The sequence below is a fragment of the Neovison vison genome, chromosome 11 (assembly GCF_020171115.1).
Source record: "Neovison vison isolate M4711 chromosome 11, ASM_NN_V1, whole genome shotgun sequence".
Classification (NCBI taxonomy): Eukaryota; Metazoa; Chordata; class Mammalia; order Carnivora; family Mustelidae; genus Neogale; species Neogale vison.
The window spans coordinates 119,392,276-119,412,337 of NC_058101.1; the positions used below are offsets into that span (position 1 = coordinate 119,392,276).

Genomic DNA, 20,062 nt, shown 5'->3' on the forward strand with positions numbered 1-20,062 from the left:
CTTCAAACCCTTTTCTTCATGGTTACAAAATGCTGCTCTGCCCATGAGCATCATGTTAATGTCAAGTGAAGAACTAGGGTAAGAAAGGAGGAAGCACGGTACTAGCTGTAAAAGCTTCTCTTATCAGGAAGAGCAAAAGTCCTCCAAGAACCTCACTCCCCTCCCTTACCAGGCAGCTTGCGTCTAATTTCCAGAAGAGTGTCAGAAGGCCATTAGCTGGAAAAGCATCTATATGAAAGACTGGGGAAAAGAGAAAAACTGGAAGTGATTTGGGATCAGCCAATGAAAACTCTCCACCAAAGTAAGTTTTGGTCTGGTCCTTGCACTTGCACTTCTCCTTCTCAAATTATCCTTGTTCCTCCCATTCCCTTCACCCCTGTTTATTCTATTTCCTTCTTTGTCTGGAAAAGCGATAACATAGACCTTGGTTTTAGGAAAGAAAGCTTGCCTTACAAGAAGTTATAAATGTGCAACACAGGAAGGAAGTGTAGAAAGATACAAAGCAGGATCTGGTACAGCACAGGGAGGTCAGATGAAGAAGGAAATGCGGGCTTAAGCACAGTGGGATGAGGGAATGTGGTTAAGTTTTATTCAGCAGATTAACTTCGCAACACTGCCTTTGCCAAAAGGAGAACTAATCTTGTTGCCTCTGAAATAAAGCACCACAGACAACAGACGTTTTAATAGATTATTTAATTATAGATTATCATATGAACAATATTATTGCTTTTCATATCTATAAAGCAAGCAAACAAAGGCTTTTGTGACATTTACAACTAGTTTTGATGACATCTATTCAAATGTTACCTATTCCACATATCCTTAATTAATTTTTCTTCTTGAAAAAGATCATGGTAATTTTGAATAGAATCTCATACTGTGACTTTTACAATAGCAACAAATCTCCCCAGGAGGCCAGGTTTCTTGGCTTACTCAATTCTCTGCTCTGCCCTTTCTCACCTGGTCTGCTCTCAGGTGGCCCTCCTTTTCTGTCAGGTTACAGATGACTAGATATTTGAACCTTAATCCTGCTGGGAATTTCTAGTAGCTAATCACCATCACTCTCACTGGAACTGCCACTGTCAGATGATTCACTACTGTCATGCTTTCTAGGGGGGCTAAACCTTCTCCTGGAATTGGGTTTTCTGTAACCCCAGGAGCCTTTCCTTTGTGACACGCCCTTATTCCGTGTAGAATTTTGTCTGTGGGGTACATAATGATTTTTTCTGCTCTGTGTTATTATAGTCTCCTCATTATTGAGGCCATTATGGGAACCTATTTCATTTTTAATTTCATTATCAAGATCATGAGAAGGAGCAAGCTGGCCCCGACTTTTGCCCTTACTGGGAAATCTTTGTTTTTCAATTGAGATTACTTGATTCCTATTAGAATGCTCCATATCTTTCCGGCTACCACCTTTGCCATTTTTGGGAATTTCATTATAATTAGTACTTTCAGCAACATCCCTACTGCCTTCTTTCTTTTTCTCTTTTGAGGGTAGATGAGGATGAGGGTAATGAAACTCTACTTTCCCTTGGTGAGCATTTTGGCTGTTGGCATCTACTCTGTTTCCTTCTTTTCCAGGGAGTTCCTTAAAGTTGGTGCTACCTATGATATCATTGCTGCCTTCCACTAGACTTACATCAGCAGTGCTTGCCTCTTTTCTTGTTTCATCCCTGGTTCCAATGGTACTTCTGCCACTTTCTTCTTTCTCTGGAATCTCATTATAACCTGGCCCTCTTGCATCAGGACTGATGGTATTGGCTTCAGTTGGGCCAGAAAACTCTGTTTGAATATCTGCACCTTTTAAGTCAGGACCAATAGGTTCTCCTTTACCAGAAATATCCTTAAAAGGTTGACCATCGCCACTGAAAAGAGAGAGATCATTGTCGCCCCTTTCTTGAAGATCTGGGTAACCACTGCCTTCGAAATCACTGGGGATTTTTTTGACTTTTGGGAGCTGTTTTGGATAGTCAATGTTGTGTTGGGTATGGTAGGTACTTTGGCTTTTAACTGGAATATTCTGGGCTTGGGGATCTCTTTGATAATTCTTTCTATCTTTTGAGGAGACTTTAACATAGTTCATACTTGCTGGGATTTTGCTTAGAACATTCTTGGGTTTGTTCTCTTTGTTTTCCTCTGCCAAGAGTTCAGTCACAGTCCTTGGCTCCATTATATACTGCAAATTATTTCTGATGAGAGTTGCACCATATTCTTCTTGGTTACGGAATTTGTTCACAGCATTGTCTTCATCCTCAGCCCTGTTATTCCCAGTGGATTCAGGATAAATGGACATCTTTAGGTCACTGTGGGCATTTCCTTGGTTATTAATACTATCATCTTCATTTGTTTTCTGTCTGTTCTCAAAAAGAGTTTGGGTTTTGTTACTTTGGTAATTTTCATTGGCTCCAAGAATGGAAGAGTTTTTCTCTCTTTCCTGGGCAATGTTTTCTTTAGGTGCTGGCTCTTGATTTCTTCTTTTACCAAAATTTTGAAGAGCAATATTGTCTTTATTTTTTTCTTCCTGCTAAAGTGTAATTTTCAATATAAATTATTATTTTATGTTAGATTTTAAAAAATTAATAATTCCTAAGCAGTTTAAAAAGAATTACCCACCAGATACGTAAGAGAAAGACTATTAACTCGATAGAGGTTTGTTGGTAGGGATAATTTAGAAATGATCAGAGCAAGTTTCATGGATAAAGAATGAGCAAGCTTTGAAGAATGGGTAGGATCCAAATATGTGATAGGATAATAGTGAGAATATTTTAAGAATAAGTGGCATATTCAATGTCTGGAAACAGGAAACATTTGAAAGATAATACGAATAAAACTCCATGGTTTGAAAAGAGAAATCCTAAAGAAGCGAAAAATAAGTAAGTTTGGAAATATGGATAAGGGTCTGATCTTGAAGGAGGATCTGAATTTAAGGAGCATATGATTCAAGAGTGGTCCCCCTAAACACAGAGACATATTTGCTAAAATAAAAGAAATTGAAACCATGATTAAAGTCTCAATGACAACATCATTTGTTTTTGAGACAAAGACAAATATTTGGACCTAAAGTGGAAAGTTCACTACTAAAATTTTTATGATTACTGCTCTAAACAATAAGATGTTTAAATGAAGATTGATAATATTTTTAGCAAAAAAAAAATGCTGTCCTCATCTTGCGTAAGCCATTGCAAGTGAAATGGAGTTCATATTTTAAAAAATAATTATTCTCTCTCTCTGTCTTCCTTTCTCACTCTCTCTGTGTGTGCATGTGCGTGCGTGCGTGTGTTCTTGCCCTGGTCTTCAGAGATATTCATCTGCCTAGAGTGAAATTTCCTTTTTCTTTTCATTTATTCTCCCCCAATCCTCATTTTTAGAAAACAGACCAATAGATGAATCTAGATAATACTCAGCTTCTGACTTCAAACAAAGGATTTGCAGCAAGTGTTACAAACCCAGCTGTTGTCAGAAAAACGATTCATTACCTTTCTTTTCTTCCCTATTTGTCATGTAATAAACTAAATTTGATAGTTTAGATAAATAGTTCTCAAATTTAGCATTTATCAGAACTGTTTGGAAGGTGATAAAACAAAAATTGTTGAAACCAATGGCCAGAGTTTCTGGACCAGTAGATCTGGGGTGAGACTCTAGCATTTGCCTTCAATAACATTTCCCAGGTAATGTTGATAGTTGCTGGTCGATAGACTGTATTTGAGAACTACAGTTCTAGATCATAAGGTGAAATATGGAGATCTAGACAAGGAAAGTCCCTGAGTGATAATGGGATGAAAAAAAGAAAGTGAAGAAGAAAAGTGAAGTGTTTATACATGTATCTCCATTTGTCCTTTTTGGGGGGAGCCCATAAAAAGGCTTCATAGGCTGTACTTTACGAACTTGAGGTGCAGCCAAGTTGCAATAAACTTGGCAGAACAATGTGGTCAAAAAGAAAAAGGGGCTGACAGCAACTTTGCCCATGACACTCACAGTATTTCTATGGCATAAGCTAGATATGAAAGTGTCTGAGAGTCTCATCGGGAATTTTCCAGAGGGTATCCTCCACAGTGATACCCTCTGGAATCAGAGGAGGCTCTAAATCAATGAAAGGTGGCTCTAAAGGGAGTCACGTAGAAGGAACATACACACTATGGACAAAGGTGAGTCATACTCAAACACACAGGGGTCTAAATTGTCTACGAGAGCCAAGAGAGACTGAAACACCACTGGGCCCCAACCAAGACTGTACTGTGCTGATCCTAAGCTATGGCAGCCAGAGACTTCATTTTATAATACAAGCAGGCGGGATAGCACACAAGTGGTCAAGCAACATTGCCCATGCATGTCTGAGGATTCCACATCTTCCCTTCCACTGTGGTGGGAGCCATGTTTGTACAAATGGTATATAGTATGTAGTGGATGATATAAGCCATCCCCTATTGCCTCATATATCTGTATGCCATCTTAGAGAAGAGAAAGAGAGTATCTGAGTGTTTTTACCCAAACTAAAGGACTTACTTAAAGAACTATTATAATGATTTGATAACCTTAAGTTTAAACAGGCTGAATTTAAATTAATTTCTGTGGACTCCCCCCTTCCTCTCATTACCCTTTGGGTAGGAACTCTTGAGCAACAGAACAATTATAAACAGAATAAATAAGATACTTTCTCTCTACCTCCAAATTGTAAGGTGAGGTAAAATTGACAACACCGTGACATAGGCTTTTGAACTGGTGAGTAATATGAAATGGAAATAAGAGGCATTAATTGAGGGACGGGGCAAGTTGGAAATGTGGCTGGATGCCCCATGTACTAAGCAATACTTGATGACTCATGGAATGGCAGAGGCAGTAGACCTGCAGGACCAAAGACGGGGGTGTAGAGCGGTGGGACAGGGACCCTATATCCAACTGGGGTTCTCACAGACATACAGGGTGCTGGAGCATTCTAGAACCTGAGACTCGAGGGTAAAGAATTTGGTTTTATTTTGCAAAGAGTGAAGAGCTAGTGAAGGTTTATGAGCAAGGGATTAACAAAATAAAAATCAACAGCTCAGGAGGAATAGCGGTAAGAAAGAACAGTTAGGAGGATTTGCAGCGTTCAAGGCTGAGATATAATCGCTTGGATTTAAATTATGCCAGAGAAAAACACTACAAAGGAAAAAAAACCCTTCTACTGGTGTTCAGCCAGAAGGTGGGTTAATAACTAAAATGGACTGGAAGATTGATTTGCAAAAATGAAGACAAGAGAAAAAGAGAACAACTCTAATATCGGACAGATTGATGCTGTGAGAATGTAGCACCCGAGCTCAAAAAACAATACCTAGTTAGAGAAAGGGTCAGGATTCCCAGCCTCACAGGGTCACCCAGGGCAAGTCCTTCCCAGTTTCATGACCTATGGTCAGCTGTTCCTTCCTTGAAGACTTTACAGGCAAATTGCTTGTTACGTTTTATGTGAGACCTTTTCATTTATATTCTAATTTTCATTATGTTTTATTTTTCAAGTTTTTTTGTAACCTGCACCTAGTAACTGATGCAACAATTATTAAGGTTATTTCCTCTTTCATATGCATCCTTTTTAATATTTGGAAAAATTAAGATTTTCTCTAAACTCACTGGAGGCTTTCTTTTTCTTCTCCAAGTTGACACTTGTGGTTCTCTTTTATTAGGTCACTATGTTCAGGGCTGTCATCTGACTACAGATCTCCTTTAGCTTGTGGGGTTCCAGATGGCCCCAGACTCTGATGTGGCCTGGGTAGCCCTGAGCACACAGCTTCTAGTAGCTTCCTTGCCCTGGCCACCTATTTTTACTAATTTTTACGAATTTTTTTAACTATTTTTACTAATGCAGCTTAATTTTGTCCCACCTCTTTTGGCCACCACTTTGGTCTGTTGGCTGCTATTGAACATGTAGACATTTTCTTGAATGTATTAATTAAATATGTGCAAATACATAAATGCTCCCAGATGGAGGAAGAAAGTATAGACAGGTTGGAGGCTTGCACTCACACAGCAAGGGTATAGGGAAGGTAAAAGAGATGGAAAGCCCACATTCAGGGAAGTCAGGATAATGGGGAATCATATTTAGTGGAACAGCAGGCAGGAGGAGTCAAATGGTCTTTCTTGATCCGTCAGTCAAGGGTTCATTGAAAGTAGGTGTACTATGGAAAGAGCACGGTTACTGGATGCCCTACCCTGCTATTGATGAGCTATATGATCTTAAAAACCTTATTTTACTTCTCTGTGGCTCAGCTTTCTTAATAGGAAAATAAGAAAAATGATAGTTATCTTTCAGGATTGTTGGGGGAATTAAATGGTTTTATGAAATGTTATAATGTGTATAAAGTATCTAAAATAATGTCTATGTGTAAGATGAATTCTATATAAATGATGGTAACTATGATTTCATACAGAATCATATACAGCCCTTTATCAAATGGCTGTTTGCTTCCCTATCTAGTGTGAGTGATGGGAGTGATGGTGGTTTGATTATTGGAGGCACAGCTGTTTTCCCAGGCTCTGTCCCTCCTTAACTGTTGTGGTGGTAGGTGGAGATGGACGAATCTGGACCCTTCTATCCATATACTACCTGAATATCACCCTCTGGGAGGGTTCTGCGAGCTTGGGACCTCTGAGACGATGCTATCCTAAATGTATTTTGCTTGATCTTCCTTTTTATCTCTTTCTTTGGTCTGAAAATAAGAATACCATTTTACCTGGAGGACTGCTTGTTTTCACACATGTATCTCACTGTTGCAAGCGGTGGGGAAAGTGTTGAATCAGCTCATTCTTGAATCTCAAGATTAAAAATACCTTGTGAAAATGCCTTCTACCTTTAGGAAACTGCTTACATACAGCATGCAAAAGTTAGAACTTGTAATATCTTTAAGTTACAGTTTGAAATTATTTATTTGTGGGAATTATGATATTCCCTGATCTTTTATAGCAGCAGAATGTTCTGAAAATAAGTAAGATTTTTCTGTGGGGAAAAATATAATAGAAACAAACTTTATAGTGAATTATTGCTGAATTAAAAGTATTTTAAACGTTTGACTTCTTTTAAGTCATTGAGTCTTGGAAAGTTTCACGTGGACGTTTATATTTTCTTTTGAAATCAAGTTCATTTGCTCATTGTGAATATAGCCTTTTGAGTTAAACAGATGCGTTAACAAATCAGTAGATTGGGATCATCCCTTTTAATTTTGTTTCTCCCCTTACTCTGCGGTGGGAAATTTCGTTTTCTTTCTGGCGCTTCAACTGCTTTAAAAACAGTAGCATGTATACTAATGAATTAAGTGCATTTCACTAAGGACTGAATAGAGTTCTTTTATAGATGAAAACATGGAGCAACTTTTAAACTGATGTGATGGTCAATCTTTTTTGTATTTGTTATTTTAAATGATTTCTGGTCGCATCGCTAACTGCATGGTGGTCCTTCTATCAGTTGGCTGGTCTGATTTCCTGTGTTCTTTCTATCTCCACGCCCTAGTTCATATTATTCTTTTCGTCTGGAATGGCCTCTCTCATCTACTTGTTTGCTCAGATTTCTCTCATCCACTTATTTGCTTAAATTGTACTCAACCTCCAAGGCCCAGCTCAGTTATTTCCATTATGTAGGCGTTTCCTAAACACCAGACTAAGAACTAATCTTTTTCTACTCTAAGCCCCTAAAATCACATTTTTTGGGTACTACTCTCACAGCACTTTGCACATTCTGTCTTGAGTTTTATAATGATTTTATAAATGCATTTTTTTTTTTCTTTTCTAACTCTAAGTTCCTGGAGAGAAAGAGTTAAGTTTTCTCAATCATTTAATCTCACATAGTGTCTTGCACAATAGGAAGAGCTCAACATACATTTATTACACCAAAAAGCTTTAACTTACTCAATGTAACAAATTAGCTGAACAGGCAGTTAGTCTTAGAGATGCCATCTAAAGAATAATGAGCAGAACAAAATAACATTCTGAAGAGGAGCTACCACTTTCATGGGAAATGAAGCCAGATTTGGAAAAAGTAAATAGTCCTTTTGCTGATGGCATTTTAAGCTGTTTCCAGCTCTTCGGCCAATGAATCTGCAAAAAAGGGCTGAATGAAAAGAATTATTGTCCTATTCCAGGGACAAGGCCCTTATTCTTTCTCTTCCAAGCATTCTGACCCAGAATGGAGTCATCAGTGGAATGAATTTAAGGGACACTAAAACATGTCACTCTTTAGGCTAAAATGATTTCTCCTGTTAGTCTTCTAATCCTCATAATTAGAACACATGATAGATGATGTTCAGAAACCCTCCTTATAAAAGACCAAACATTACTTGGAAGCAATAAGCAAAGGTCACGGGCATTAGAGGTCCACCAGCATCACACCTGCTAGGGCAGGTCCCAAAGCGGGGCAGGATTTGGGCTAAGCTGTAGGGTGGCCTATCTCTGTGAGTTCTATAACAAAGTTGTTTAAGGAGCCAGGGACTATAGAAAAAAAAGGGCAAAAGCACCCACCAGACAGAAACCCAGAGTAATTAAAATAAATTTGTCTCCTCTACAGTTTCCCCTGGGGTTAGTCCAGATTTTGGCTCATGGTAAGGATCTTCTCTCAGAGATTTAGCTTACCTTTATGTCACTTTGATTTTTCCTCCCAGATGATGTGTAAACATACTTAAAAATATAATACCCGTGTTTCTCATGGTGGCCTTTGTACATTATCTACAAAAACATAACATTGTATTAAGATGTGTTTATATCTTATTAACTTGTCTGGCTCTCCTTTTGATTGTACAAGATATTCTTTAACTTAAGTAAAGAATTCTGCTTCTGACAAATGGTAGTTCTTCTTATAATCACAAAAGAGCACCTATAAACCTTGTCCCTTTCTTTTCTACATGTCTGTAAGTCTGTTTGCTCTAAGGATGGCTATCAATGGCTCTCTCTCCCAAGGCGTATTAATTTTATTAACAAATTTCAATGGACAGGGAGCATGTGGAGATATTTGCAGGTGGGAGGGGCTGTAAGGAATAGGAGAAATGTGGGTTTTACAGTATTCATGTCTGATGTCAAATTGGAAAGACACAGCATGAACATTCAGACTCTGCTGTTTGCCATTCAGACTCTGGGTTTGCCTTTGTAATTTTCAGCTGAGATAAAGAACAGAAGATTGTTAGGTCCTAGAACAGAATTTCTGAGGCTGCCAGGAGAAACCATGGTAGGCTGCAATTTGGTGACATGAAAAGCTGAGGATACTTGTTTTACTTTCTACATGCATATGGAAAAGTAACTCCATGCGAACAGAATTCCACATTAAGATTCGTTAACTCGCTTTCCATTGTTTCCTCCCTCATTTGTTGTTTTGTTCTCATGTATATGTGTGCGAAAATAGCTTGCTAATAATACACCAGGATTTTTATTCACTTCTTCTGGACAAAGAAATCACAGTGAAGAGAAACAAATCCCCATTCAGAATGTTTCTCTTTTCTATCAAACATTGTCTGAATTAAGTGCTAAAATTATGTTGTGTAATTTTGCATTTCCATTCTAAGTGCACAGGAATATTTTGACAGTTAAAAATTTCCTCTCCTGAGTTTTTTTCTTTAAAAGAATTGAAATAGATTTATCTGAGAAGAATAATTCTGTTTACCCTCTGTTCTTCCACACAGTCTTCCTTAGTTTTCTCAGTTTGTGGCAGAAATGTCTGGAAGGAAACAAGAAATACAACTTCACAAAACATTCATTCTTTCGTCCATTTCTGCCAACAATAAATGTCTCATTTATTTTTCTCTTACTGGGTTGTATTATTCAATGTGGAAAAATCATTCCAACCAAAGAAGATGGATACATTACAATAATATTTGTTTTAGTCTTACAAAAGAGGGTGCCAGCATTCGTCCACCAGAGGGAGACAATGACATAAGCATTAGAACCACACTCAAGCACAGAATTGCCAAGTTGGGGAGGGGTGTCACTCCAGATGTGGAAGCTTGGATGTTACTGATATCAACTGAAAAATAAATTTTCACTGGCACATTGGAAGTTGTTTAGTATCAATGAACCAAAATCAGAGTCCTGTGATGAGAATTATAAGTTTGCATGAATTGCATGAATTTAGAGTTTGCTATACAAGCAAAGACTTGATGCTGCTGGTGGTCCAGCAAAAGTAAAACCATAGCTCTGTCCATAAGGTGTAGGATCATGTCCAAGGATGAGACTTTGTTGTTGCCAGTCACCTGATTTCTGTCAGGGAAAGGAAAATGGAGTGGCCTACGGATTGGGACAAATACTCTTCTTGATCTGCAACAGACATGTCCAAAGATCTTGAGAATACCTGGGGTGAGAGGTACCTATTGAGGTGGAGAAAGGCCAGAAACTAGGAAGGAATAGATCCAGGCTGCATGTTCTAGGTCTTTAGGCTAAAATTTTGGCACACAGAAGATGACCTGAGAATTTTGGAGCAAGTTTGCTGTAGAAGAACAGACACAACAATTCTTTTGTTCCCAGTATTTTAATTTTTTTAAAAAAGATTTTATTTATTTCTTTGACAGAGAGAGATCACAAGTAGGCAGAGAGGCAGCCGGTGGGAGTGGGGCAAGCAGGCTCCCTGCTGAGCAGAGAGCCCGATGCGGGGCTCCATTCCAGGATCCTGAGATCATGACCTGAGCCGAGGGCAGAGGCTTAACCCACTGAGCCACCCAGGTGCCCCTGTATTTCAATTTTGAAATTCCTAGTGTATCTCAGATTTGGGAAGAGGAACCAGTGGGTGGGACTTCTTTGTGTTTAATGCACGTGCTAAAGTAGAAACAGGAGTCATGTGGTATCAATCATAGAAAAGAGAGAACCCCTCAAGGGAAAGCTGAAAGAAAAAGTTCTTAATCACCTAGAGAGTATTCTTCCTGAAGAAACCTTAATGTTCTGGGTTTTTCTGCAATAAAATATAGGCAATTATCCTTTCAGATATTGTGCTTCTGCTCTCTCAGGAATGACCTCTACAAACTACATTTCTTGAGCAACTTTGCCATCTGGCTTCAGTCTGGGTTGGCTGACAGGAGGCCTACCCTGAGATTGGAGGGTAGAAGGATAGAGTGAACAAGTATGTCTTTTCCTGCTCTCTCTGTTTGGGGCTGCAGCTCTAGGACTGGACACATCTCTTTTGTGGTCCTGCCTCTCTGCTGGGTCCCTTCCCCACTCAGGGCACTGAGAACACCACTTCCTTCCTTGTTTCTTCAGCCCAAGGGGTGGCAGTAGTTTTAATCTTTGGGTTGCCTCACTACCCATGATTTGCTCTTTCTGTTTGTCCTATACTTAATAACTATTCTCCAAATAAAATCCCTCTACTGAACTCCCTGTCATGGGAATTTTATTTTATTGTCCTGACTGGATCCTGACTGATGAAATTGTCTCAGAAATAAATACAAAACTTTAGTAAAAGTGCCCTATTGGCTTGGCTCCAAGGCAGACCTGCCTAACAGTCCATTACATCCTAGAAACAAAAATAGTTTGTGAATAACACCTTCTGTTTACACAGCACTTTACAGTTTATAAGCTGTTTTTGTATACCTAATCTCATCTGATTCCCATAATAACCCCTATGAGTTAGGCAGTAGAATAAACAAAATTATCTACACTTAAACATGCAATAGCAGTTGTAGAAGTAAAGGAGATATTTTAACCAAAACCTTTATCTCAAATTCCCAGGGTTAAAATAATAAATTTTTAAATGGCTTGCTACCTGCCAAAAAATATTAATAATAAGAGGAAATGTTTCTAAATTTTACATTAAGTACCTTCAAGGTATACATTTTTTTTTAAAGCTTTTATTTATTTATTTGACAGACAGAGATCCCAAGTAGGCAGAGAGGCCGGCAGTGGGGGGGGGGGATAGGCTCCCCGCTGAGCAGAGAGCCCGATGCGGGGCTCCATTCCAGGATCCTGAGATCATGACCTGAGCCGAAGGCAGAGGCTTTAACTCACTGAGCCACCCAGGGGCCCCTCAAGATATATTTTATAATTCCATCCATTACTGACTTTTTTCTTATGCTGTTTTTTATTCTCTTATGCATGTAAATTTAGATCACTGTATCATTTCCCAAAAATATCAAAACAGTGAAAATACTTTTGAATATGGGGTTATAGGAAAAAGAAAACATAAAAATAAGGTGACTAGATACTAAGTAAGAAAAAAGCAATTGTTTGGGATATTCAGCATCTTCTCATAGAACACACACACACATGAATTAAAAACATCCTTGTTAGTATCGAGTACCTTAATGAAGCTGGCAGTAATAAGTCATGAGCTTACAACAAAGTAAATTTTAACAGTGTTTGTAGTCTAATTGCATGTTGATGAATATTAATTGAATTGCATGGCCCAATATCCATCTTTTGTTTTCTTCCACTTCCAAATTTTGTCTTTGAAGGAAACCAGAATGTCACTCCCCAAATATGCTTCTTTAACATAAGAATTATTTTGAACTGAAGGCAGTTAAGTCATAAATGCAGAAAAAGTTCCCCCTTTTCTGCCGAAAGGTAGGAAACAAAGTATCTTGTTACTGGTGGCCAGCTCTTAGCAGTTCAGAGATGACACTGGAGGAATCCACAAATCTTGTGAAACTAATCCTCATCTTTCTCAGTAAGGAATATAAGGACTACCTAGACCTGGTTGGATTACCTTTAGCCCAAATCCCTTTGTCTTATCAATTTTTCACAAATTTGTTGTTTCTTCGTCTAAAAGGTATAAAAGCTTCCTGCTTTGGTTACCTTTTTGGGTCTTCATTCTCTTATGACTGCTCCCATGCACATGTAGAAATTTAATAACATTTGTATGCTTTTCTCCTGTTAATCTGTCCTTATCAGCTTAATTTTCTGACAGAGCCATGAACACAAAGAGGATTGAGGAAAACTTTTTTTTCTCCTACAGTTTGAATTTAGAATATAATTCCAAAACAGATGTAAGTGACTCAATATATTCCAATTTCTGATACCACAATCTATTAATAAATAATTTAGGTAAACATCACATTTAGTCATTCATAATTCAAAATTTTATGTATGTCCTTGCTGAGCCTTTTTCATCTGAAATATGCACCCCCTCCCACCACCCCTCACACCCACTTTTCTGTTCTCCCACGCTTGAGTGTGGCCTGCTGGCTCCTTCTCTTGACCATTGGTCACTGAATTGATATTGACATAACAGTTACTGGAAAATGGTCAGAAGGTGCCACTTCAGCTGCTCCTTGGAATGTGTTGCTCAAAATAGATTCATCCTCAGTGGTGGGTTTGAGCTGGGTCAGCAAGACCCACTCAACCTCTGTCATGCTTAAGCACATGCCCCTGTGGTCGTGGTTGAGCTGAGTTGTGTGAATTGGGCCTGGCAGATGTCTATTTTTAAGCACTATGGCCCACTGCAGGACTGTCAAAGGATATGTGCTAAGAGGGGCCATACTTTCCTCAACTTCTGCTGTCCTTACTGGATGGCATCATTCATGCTCATCACCGGGTTTCCCAACTGGTCACTCAACTGGCTCAGGACCTATATTTAAGCACTCCGGCAACAGAATGACTACTTGTTTCCATGCTCTCCAACTGAAATGGTTGTTCTGAAAGGCTAGGATGCTTTTCAGACATTGGCTAATTAGCACTGTGTCTGCACAGCAGAAAATATCGGTAACACTCAGCATTTTCACAAGATAATTTAGTCACATCCTGAATACTCATCTGGGTGAATCAGAGGGAGAGAAAAAAAAAAAAAAAAGAAATTGCAACTCAATTTATGTTAAGCTTAGGGGTCCTTCTTCCCATCTTTAGCCTTGCACATGAAGAGAAAATCTTTAGCAGGATTTCCGTATTGGTGGGTTACAAGAATAAGAGAAAAGGTCTGGTTTCTTTCTATTGCCAATGTATTTACAAAATCTAGTTGGTCAGCTGTAAAACTGTCAAGTCAAATTTTTTTCAGTTTTTAGTAAAATATCAAGAATCTCTTTAGATGTGTTAAAATTTGGGTCTCTGAGCATTTACTCATTAACAGTTGATTTGAAACACTGTGACTGGTATTAGTTTTCTCAAAAATATACTTTTTGGCATTTCTTAAAAGGCAATATGTTGACATTTATAAGTCAGCACATGTTTATTGAGGTCCTCCTTGGTGATAGACATTTGTATCAAGTGCTGGATGCTTTCTTTTTGTTTGGTACTTTATTGCAACTGAACTAGGTAAGGGTTACTAATTAAAAAAAGAAAAAAATATTGCTTAGAAACAATAAAGAGACCAGAAGATAATATGATGCATAAATGAGTTTATAAATGCTTACTGGTGCTGCCCAGGTCACGCTGAAAAGAAGCAGTCCCAAACAGACAATTTGCATCTTTGAGACTCTGCAAAAAAGATAATAATATTTTACCCTAAAGCATTGTCAAGTTTGAATTATATTCCTAAGAATAAATAAAACACAGAAGTACATACAAACATCCTTCTCCCAGTAGTTCATTTCCTTGTTTTAAAAAAAATCATGTATAATATATATCCAAGTATAGATACTTTAAGAGCCTTCATATGTCTAATTATTCTGATGTGAAAGTGAAAATTGGCCAATATTATTAAAACAATGAGGTCAGTTGATAAAAATAAATTTTATAGATATAATTACTTGTTATATTGTCAGTCCAAACTTTTCCCTTTTGTGTTTAGAGATAATTTAATTTAATTATTTCTATAATTCATAATAATATTAATCTAATGTAACAACTCATAACAGACTCTTTATATGGGTGCCAGCAAAGCAGGTCTCACTGTGAGGAATAAAGTCTTATCTGCTACCAGGATAGTTCCCCAATATATGTCCTTATATTCATTATATTCTGAGCTAGTAACCATCCATGAGCTGGAGAGTGAAACAATTTATGTAATCCATATATTAATAGCTAAAATTTATTGAGTACTAAAATACCTCTGTGCTAAAAGTTTTACATATATTCAATTATTGAGCTTCATGACAACCCAATGAGTTTGATGGTATTACTCTTCCTGTTTTTTTTTTCTTTTTCTTTTTAATTTTTTATTTTTTATAAACATATAATATATTTTTATCCCCCGAAGTATAGGTATGTGAGTCACCAGGTTTACACACTTCACAGCACTCACCATAGCACATACCCTCCCCAATGTCCATAACCCCACCCCCCCTTCTCCCAACCCCCTTCCCCCAGCAACCCTCAGTCTGTTTTGTGAGATTAAAAGTCACTTATGGTTTGTCTCCCTCCCAATCCCATCTTGTTTCATTTATTCTTCTCCTACCCCCTTAACCCCCTCCCCCCATTGCATCTCCACTTCCTCATATCAGGGAGATCATATGATAGTTGTCTTTCTCCGATTGACTTATTTCGCTAAGTTTGATACCCTCTAGTTCCATCCACGTTGTCGCAAATGGCAAGATTTCATTTCTTTTGATGGCTGTTTTAGAGTATGAAATAGATAGAAAGTCAAATAACTTGCCCTAGAACTCCCACGTATTAAGAGGCAGAACTGGGATTAATATCCAAGCAATTTAACTACAGAGCCAGTAGTCTTAATGATGACTCTATGCCATCTTGAATAAGTTTTTATTCTTTTGTCTTATTACAGAAAAGTCTACATGTAGTTGATTTAAAGGCAAATAATATTTCATATTGAGCTCAACAAAATTAGGTGTAAACATTAACATTTAGCTATGGATAAATGTATATATTTATACTTTGGTGAATATTCTAAAAGGACCTAGTGAGCTCATTTAAGTCAAGTAGCCATTATAGAAAAAGAATGTCAGTATGACTGTGAATTACTAATCTCGTGGTTTCGAGTAATATTAAGCATTTACCACATAGACATATAGCAACCAATATGAGCATAAAAAAATTTACACCACTTTTTGAGATTATCTGAGGAAAATGCTTTTAATGGCAATAATCTAAATACTGTTGCTATTGTGAAATTTTTCAAGGTAAACATTTTTATTTGAAGAAATAATGTAACTGTTAAATATATTCTAGAGCTCTAGTCTACTCTCTTCTAAAGAATATAATTTTCAAGATCTTAATTTTAACTGTAATTTAGCCATCCAAGTATTTTAGAGATCAGGACATTACAAATAATTTATCAAATGATTTAGTGTTGCTCAGTAGAAATGTCTGCACAGATGAGGTTTAAAACTATGAGTATGATCACATTATCCTTATTTTGGTTTGTAAGTGAAGGCAGAGAGTAAAATTAGTAACTTTAAATTATGGTGAATCTTGATAATGCTAAGACTTAATCAAAGAAGAAGTTGCTATCAAGCTATCAGTTTTAGTTGATGATTTCCAGAACTCGGCAACACATTTTATATTTTACAAAACAAAGCACTAAATATTACACAGTTGTGCTGAGCAGAGAATATTTTCAATATACATTTATTTTCAAAAGCAATCTCCCTACCAGATGACATATACCTTGAAAATGTAAACTATGTTATAAAGCTATTTGCTATCAAAAATATCAAGAGAGCCAAATTACCTGGTATCTTTTACCTTCAGAATACCTGGCTTCTTCCACAGGATTAGCAGTCTCTGGGAAAATTTTGCTGAAATTTAAAGTTTGTTAGAGTTCCCAATGGCCAATCAGCATAGACTCACTTAGCACTAGCAAACAATTTGTTACCAGTGCCCACAGATAACCATAGGGGGCAAAGTAATTTTAATCTAAAAATGTTTTTGTGGTGAAAAGCTGCTATCAAATGTTCCAGAAAGTAGGATAAACAGAACATATAAATACCTCAGTTTGGTGTATGATGTTGTCAGATAATTCAAATTGATTTCAGAACTATTAATTAGGACTCTCTGAATAACAAGTTTGTAAGTGGAAACATTTTAGCTATCCTTTTGTGTAGAAAGTTTATAATTTCAATTTTTTCTGTATTAAACCCAGCAACACTTAACAAATATGTATTGGGTACCTAATATGTGACAGACACTGGGGAAACAGCAGTGACAAAGCAGACAGAAAAAAAATAATCTGGTGGGGAAACTGACAATAAACAAAATAAGTAAAATATATTGTATAGATAGTGACAAAGACAAACTCTAAGAAGAAAAAGTATTGTAAGGAGAGGGGATGACAAACACTGGGGGTCAGGACATAGAGACACTGAGTTGAAATACTAGAAGGCCTCACTGAGAAGGTGACTTTTGAGCCATGTAAACACATGGCATCTAGGGGAAGAGCATTCTAAGTAGAAGGAAGGGAAAGATGAGAGTCCCAGAGACAAGACTGCTGACTTGTTCCAGAAATAGAGAAGAGGGCATTTTGGTTAGAAAGACTGAATGAAGTGAGTAGCAGGAAATGTAAAAAAAGGTCATAGATGGCAGATGACATAGGGCCTATAGATCATTGCAAGGCTCCTGACTTTACCCTGAGTGAGAAGGATCCCTTGGAGGTTTTAGACAGAGAAGTAACTGTAGAGTAATTGAGGTAGGAAAAGGCAGACATGGGCTAGGAAGCTCTCAAGGTAATCCAGGCAAATGGTGATTAGGAATCAGAGTGATGACAGAAGGGATTGGGTAACTGGTCAAGTTCTGTATATATTTTGAAAGTAAAGCCAGTAGGATTTGTTGACATACCAGATGTGGAGTATGAGAGAAAATCAAGAATTAAGGGTGACTCCAAAGTTTTTTGCTCTGAGCAACCAGAAGAATGAAGTTGTCTTTTATTGATATGGAGGAAACTGTAGAAGAAGTGGTTTGGGGAGAAACATTGAGAGTTTTGGTTTGGATATGAATATTACAGAATGGTCAATTTAGGACATTGACTTTCTCAGTGAAACAGGTAGTACACCCATATTAGAATAAGCCTTTCTGGGGCAATTGCCTGCTCTCTCCTCTTTTGCCCATTCTGTGTGCCAAAATAATGATTGCAATAGTTCGGGTTAAAAATACTACAATACCTGAAGGGATAATTTACATTAGAACTATATATGAAGCCTTAATGTACAATAATGTAAGAATTATTTAATCCATACCAAATGATAAGAATTGGTTAAACACAATCTTAACAAACTGTAAATAATATATAATGAGATTTAAATGTAAACTTCCCATTTCTCCCAACTTCTGAAACAGACAAAAGCCAAAATAGAGAGGAGAAGGGAGTCGGGGGAAATTGGAAGGGGAGGTGAACCATGAGAGACTATGGACTCTGAAAAACAATCTGAGGGTTTTGAAGGGGCCTGAGGTGGGAGGTCGGAGTACCAGGTGGTGGGTATTATAGAGGGCATAGATTGCATGGAGCACTGGGTGTGGTACAAAAACAATGAATACTGTTATGCTGAAAATAAATTCAAAAAAATTTTTTAAAAAGCCAAAATAAAACAAAAAAACAACCCTTGGACAGCTTTAGCTGAGAGAATGGTGTCTTTTCTAGTTCCGGCTGAATCCCTATTTTTGCTCTGTCAAGATTCTGCAGATCCTTTTTGAGTTCTGGAGCTGGTTTTTAAAACACTTGCCAGGACTAGAGTTTAAGCAATTGGGCTGGAGCTATTGTTGATTCACCATTCAACCATGGATTTTAGAATATTTGAGTGTTGTCATTAATGACAGAGACATTTAGATCTAGTAGATTTGGAGTCAAACAGACCTGAGTTCAAAAACTGACTCTAGAGGTGCCTGGGTGGCTCAGTGGGTTAAGTCTCAGCCTTTGGCTCAGGTCATGATCTCAGGGTCCTGGGATTGGGCTCTCTGCTCAGCAGGGGGCCTGCTTTCCCCTCTCTCTCTGCCTACTTGTGATCTGTCAAATAAATAAATAAAATAAAATAAAATAAAAAACTGACTCTACCACCTGTTTGTTATGGTCAGTTGCCTAAGCATCTAAATGGGATCTTTCTGAACTTCCATTTCTTCATCTGAAAATGAGGAGCATAGTCACAAGCTAAACTTTCATTGAATGATAACTTTGCTGTGAGCATTTTCCTTAAAAACATTTTCACCACATAAGGAATTGGCTGTAAGGCAATTTTGTCATAAAAGATAAAAAAATTACTGTTTGACAGTTTGGCTTAACCATTTGGTTTGATTTCTCCATTGAGAACAGTACTCCCAGTTTTATATGACTTAAACCTTACCCTCATAATTGTCTATACAATGGTGCAGAGTTTTGAACCTACATTTCCCACAGAACTTAATAGACATTTACCACCGGACATGTGACAATATGCCAAAACAAACAACAGTGTAGAAGGCTTTCACAAAGGGACACAAAGTTTAGTTATAATATGCATCCTAGTTTTTGGAAACTGATACGTCTCTGTTTTATTTTATTTTAAGATTTATTTATTTATTTGAAAGAGAGAGAGTAGGAGTGCATGTGCATAGGCAAGCACAGCAGGGAGGAGTGGAAGGAGAGGGAGAGAGAGAATCTCAACCAGACTCCCCCTGAGAATGGAGCTGGTGAGGGGGAGTGTTCCTTCTCACACCCTGAGATCATGACCTGAGCCAAAATCAAGACTCAGATGTTTCATATGATATGGAACAGCTGCACTGAAGTGTTGGTTTTCAAATCACTAGTTTCTGATGTGAAAAAAAATCTGAGTATCTTCTGAAAAAATTTTTTTTATATCATCTCATTTAGAAAAGTAAAAGTTTAAAAAATAAAATCTTTTAAGGGAACACAATTATCAGTATTGTGATGACACTAATGATTTACTTAAATCAATCTTTTTTTACATTTGATTGGATGCTTGTTGACGGTTCCATGTTTAGTATTACAAACATGTATCTATCCGTTTTGTTACAGCAGTACCTCATAATAAACCACTCCAAACTCAAACAAAGAAAAAAAAGAAAAAGAAAAAGAAAAGGACTAGGATGCTTAACTGACTGAGCCATCCAGGCCCCCTTATACTTCTCTTAATGGAGGAAAAAATTTTAGTGAGAAAAGAAAAGATGTGATGCCAATGAGATGAATCTTCAGGCAAAAAAAAATAGAATTCTATGAATGGAAGACTTTTTGATAACATGGGCCTAGATATAATCTATAGAATAAAATCAGTTATTTGTGCACTATTACCCCAAATCTGCACTATACATTTTGAAT

The 20,062-nt window shown here is 37.4% G+C and overlaps 1 protein-coding gene across 1 annotated transcript; it reads right to left on the bottom strand.

Moving 5' to 3' along the window:
- Window positions 1-969: 969 nt before the first annotated feature.
- On the bottom strand, window positions 970-14,337 carry MEPE (matrix extracellular phosphoglycoprotein). The gene is made up of 4 exons (XM_044226136.1): window positions 14,277-14,337; window positions 9,614-9,667; window positions 8,593-8,685; window positions 970-2,527 (listed from the first exon to the last, which is right to left on the bottom strand). The coding sequence occupies exons 1-4, from the start codon at window positions 14,328-14,330 to the stop codon at window positions 1,049-1,051; spliced, it is 1,680 nt and encodes a 559-aa protein (XP_044082071.1). The 5' UTR covers window positions 14,331-14,337; the 3' UTR covers window positions 970-1,048.
- Window positions 14,338-20,062: the final 5,725 nt, after the last annotated feature.

Excerpts from the sequence above, each read along its gene's own strand:
- MEPE (XM_044226136.1), bottom strand. The coding sequence starts at position 14,330 with ATGCAAATTGTCTGTTTGGGACTGCTTCTTTTCAGCGTGACCTGGGCA. Across the intron at positions 9,668-14,276 it reads GCGTGACCTGGGCAGCACCA|ACATTTCTGCCACAAACTGA; the intron begins GTAAGCATTTAT and ends GTTTCCTTCCAG. Across the intron at positions 2,528-8,592 it reads AAAATCAAAGTGACATAAAG|CAGGAAGAAAAAAATAAAGA; the intron begins GTAAGCTAAATC and ends ATTACACTTTAG.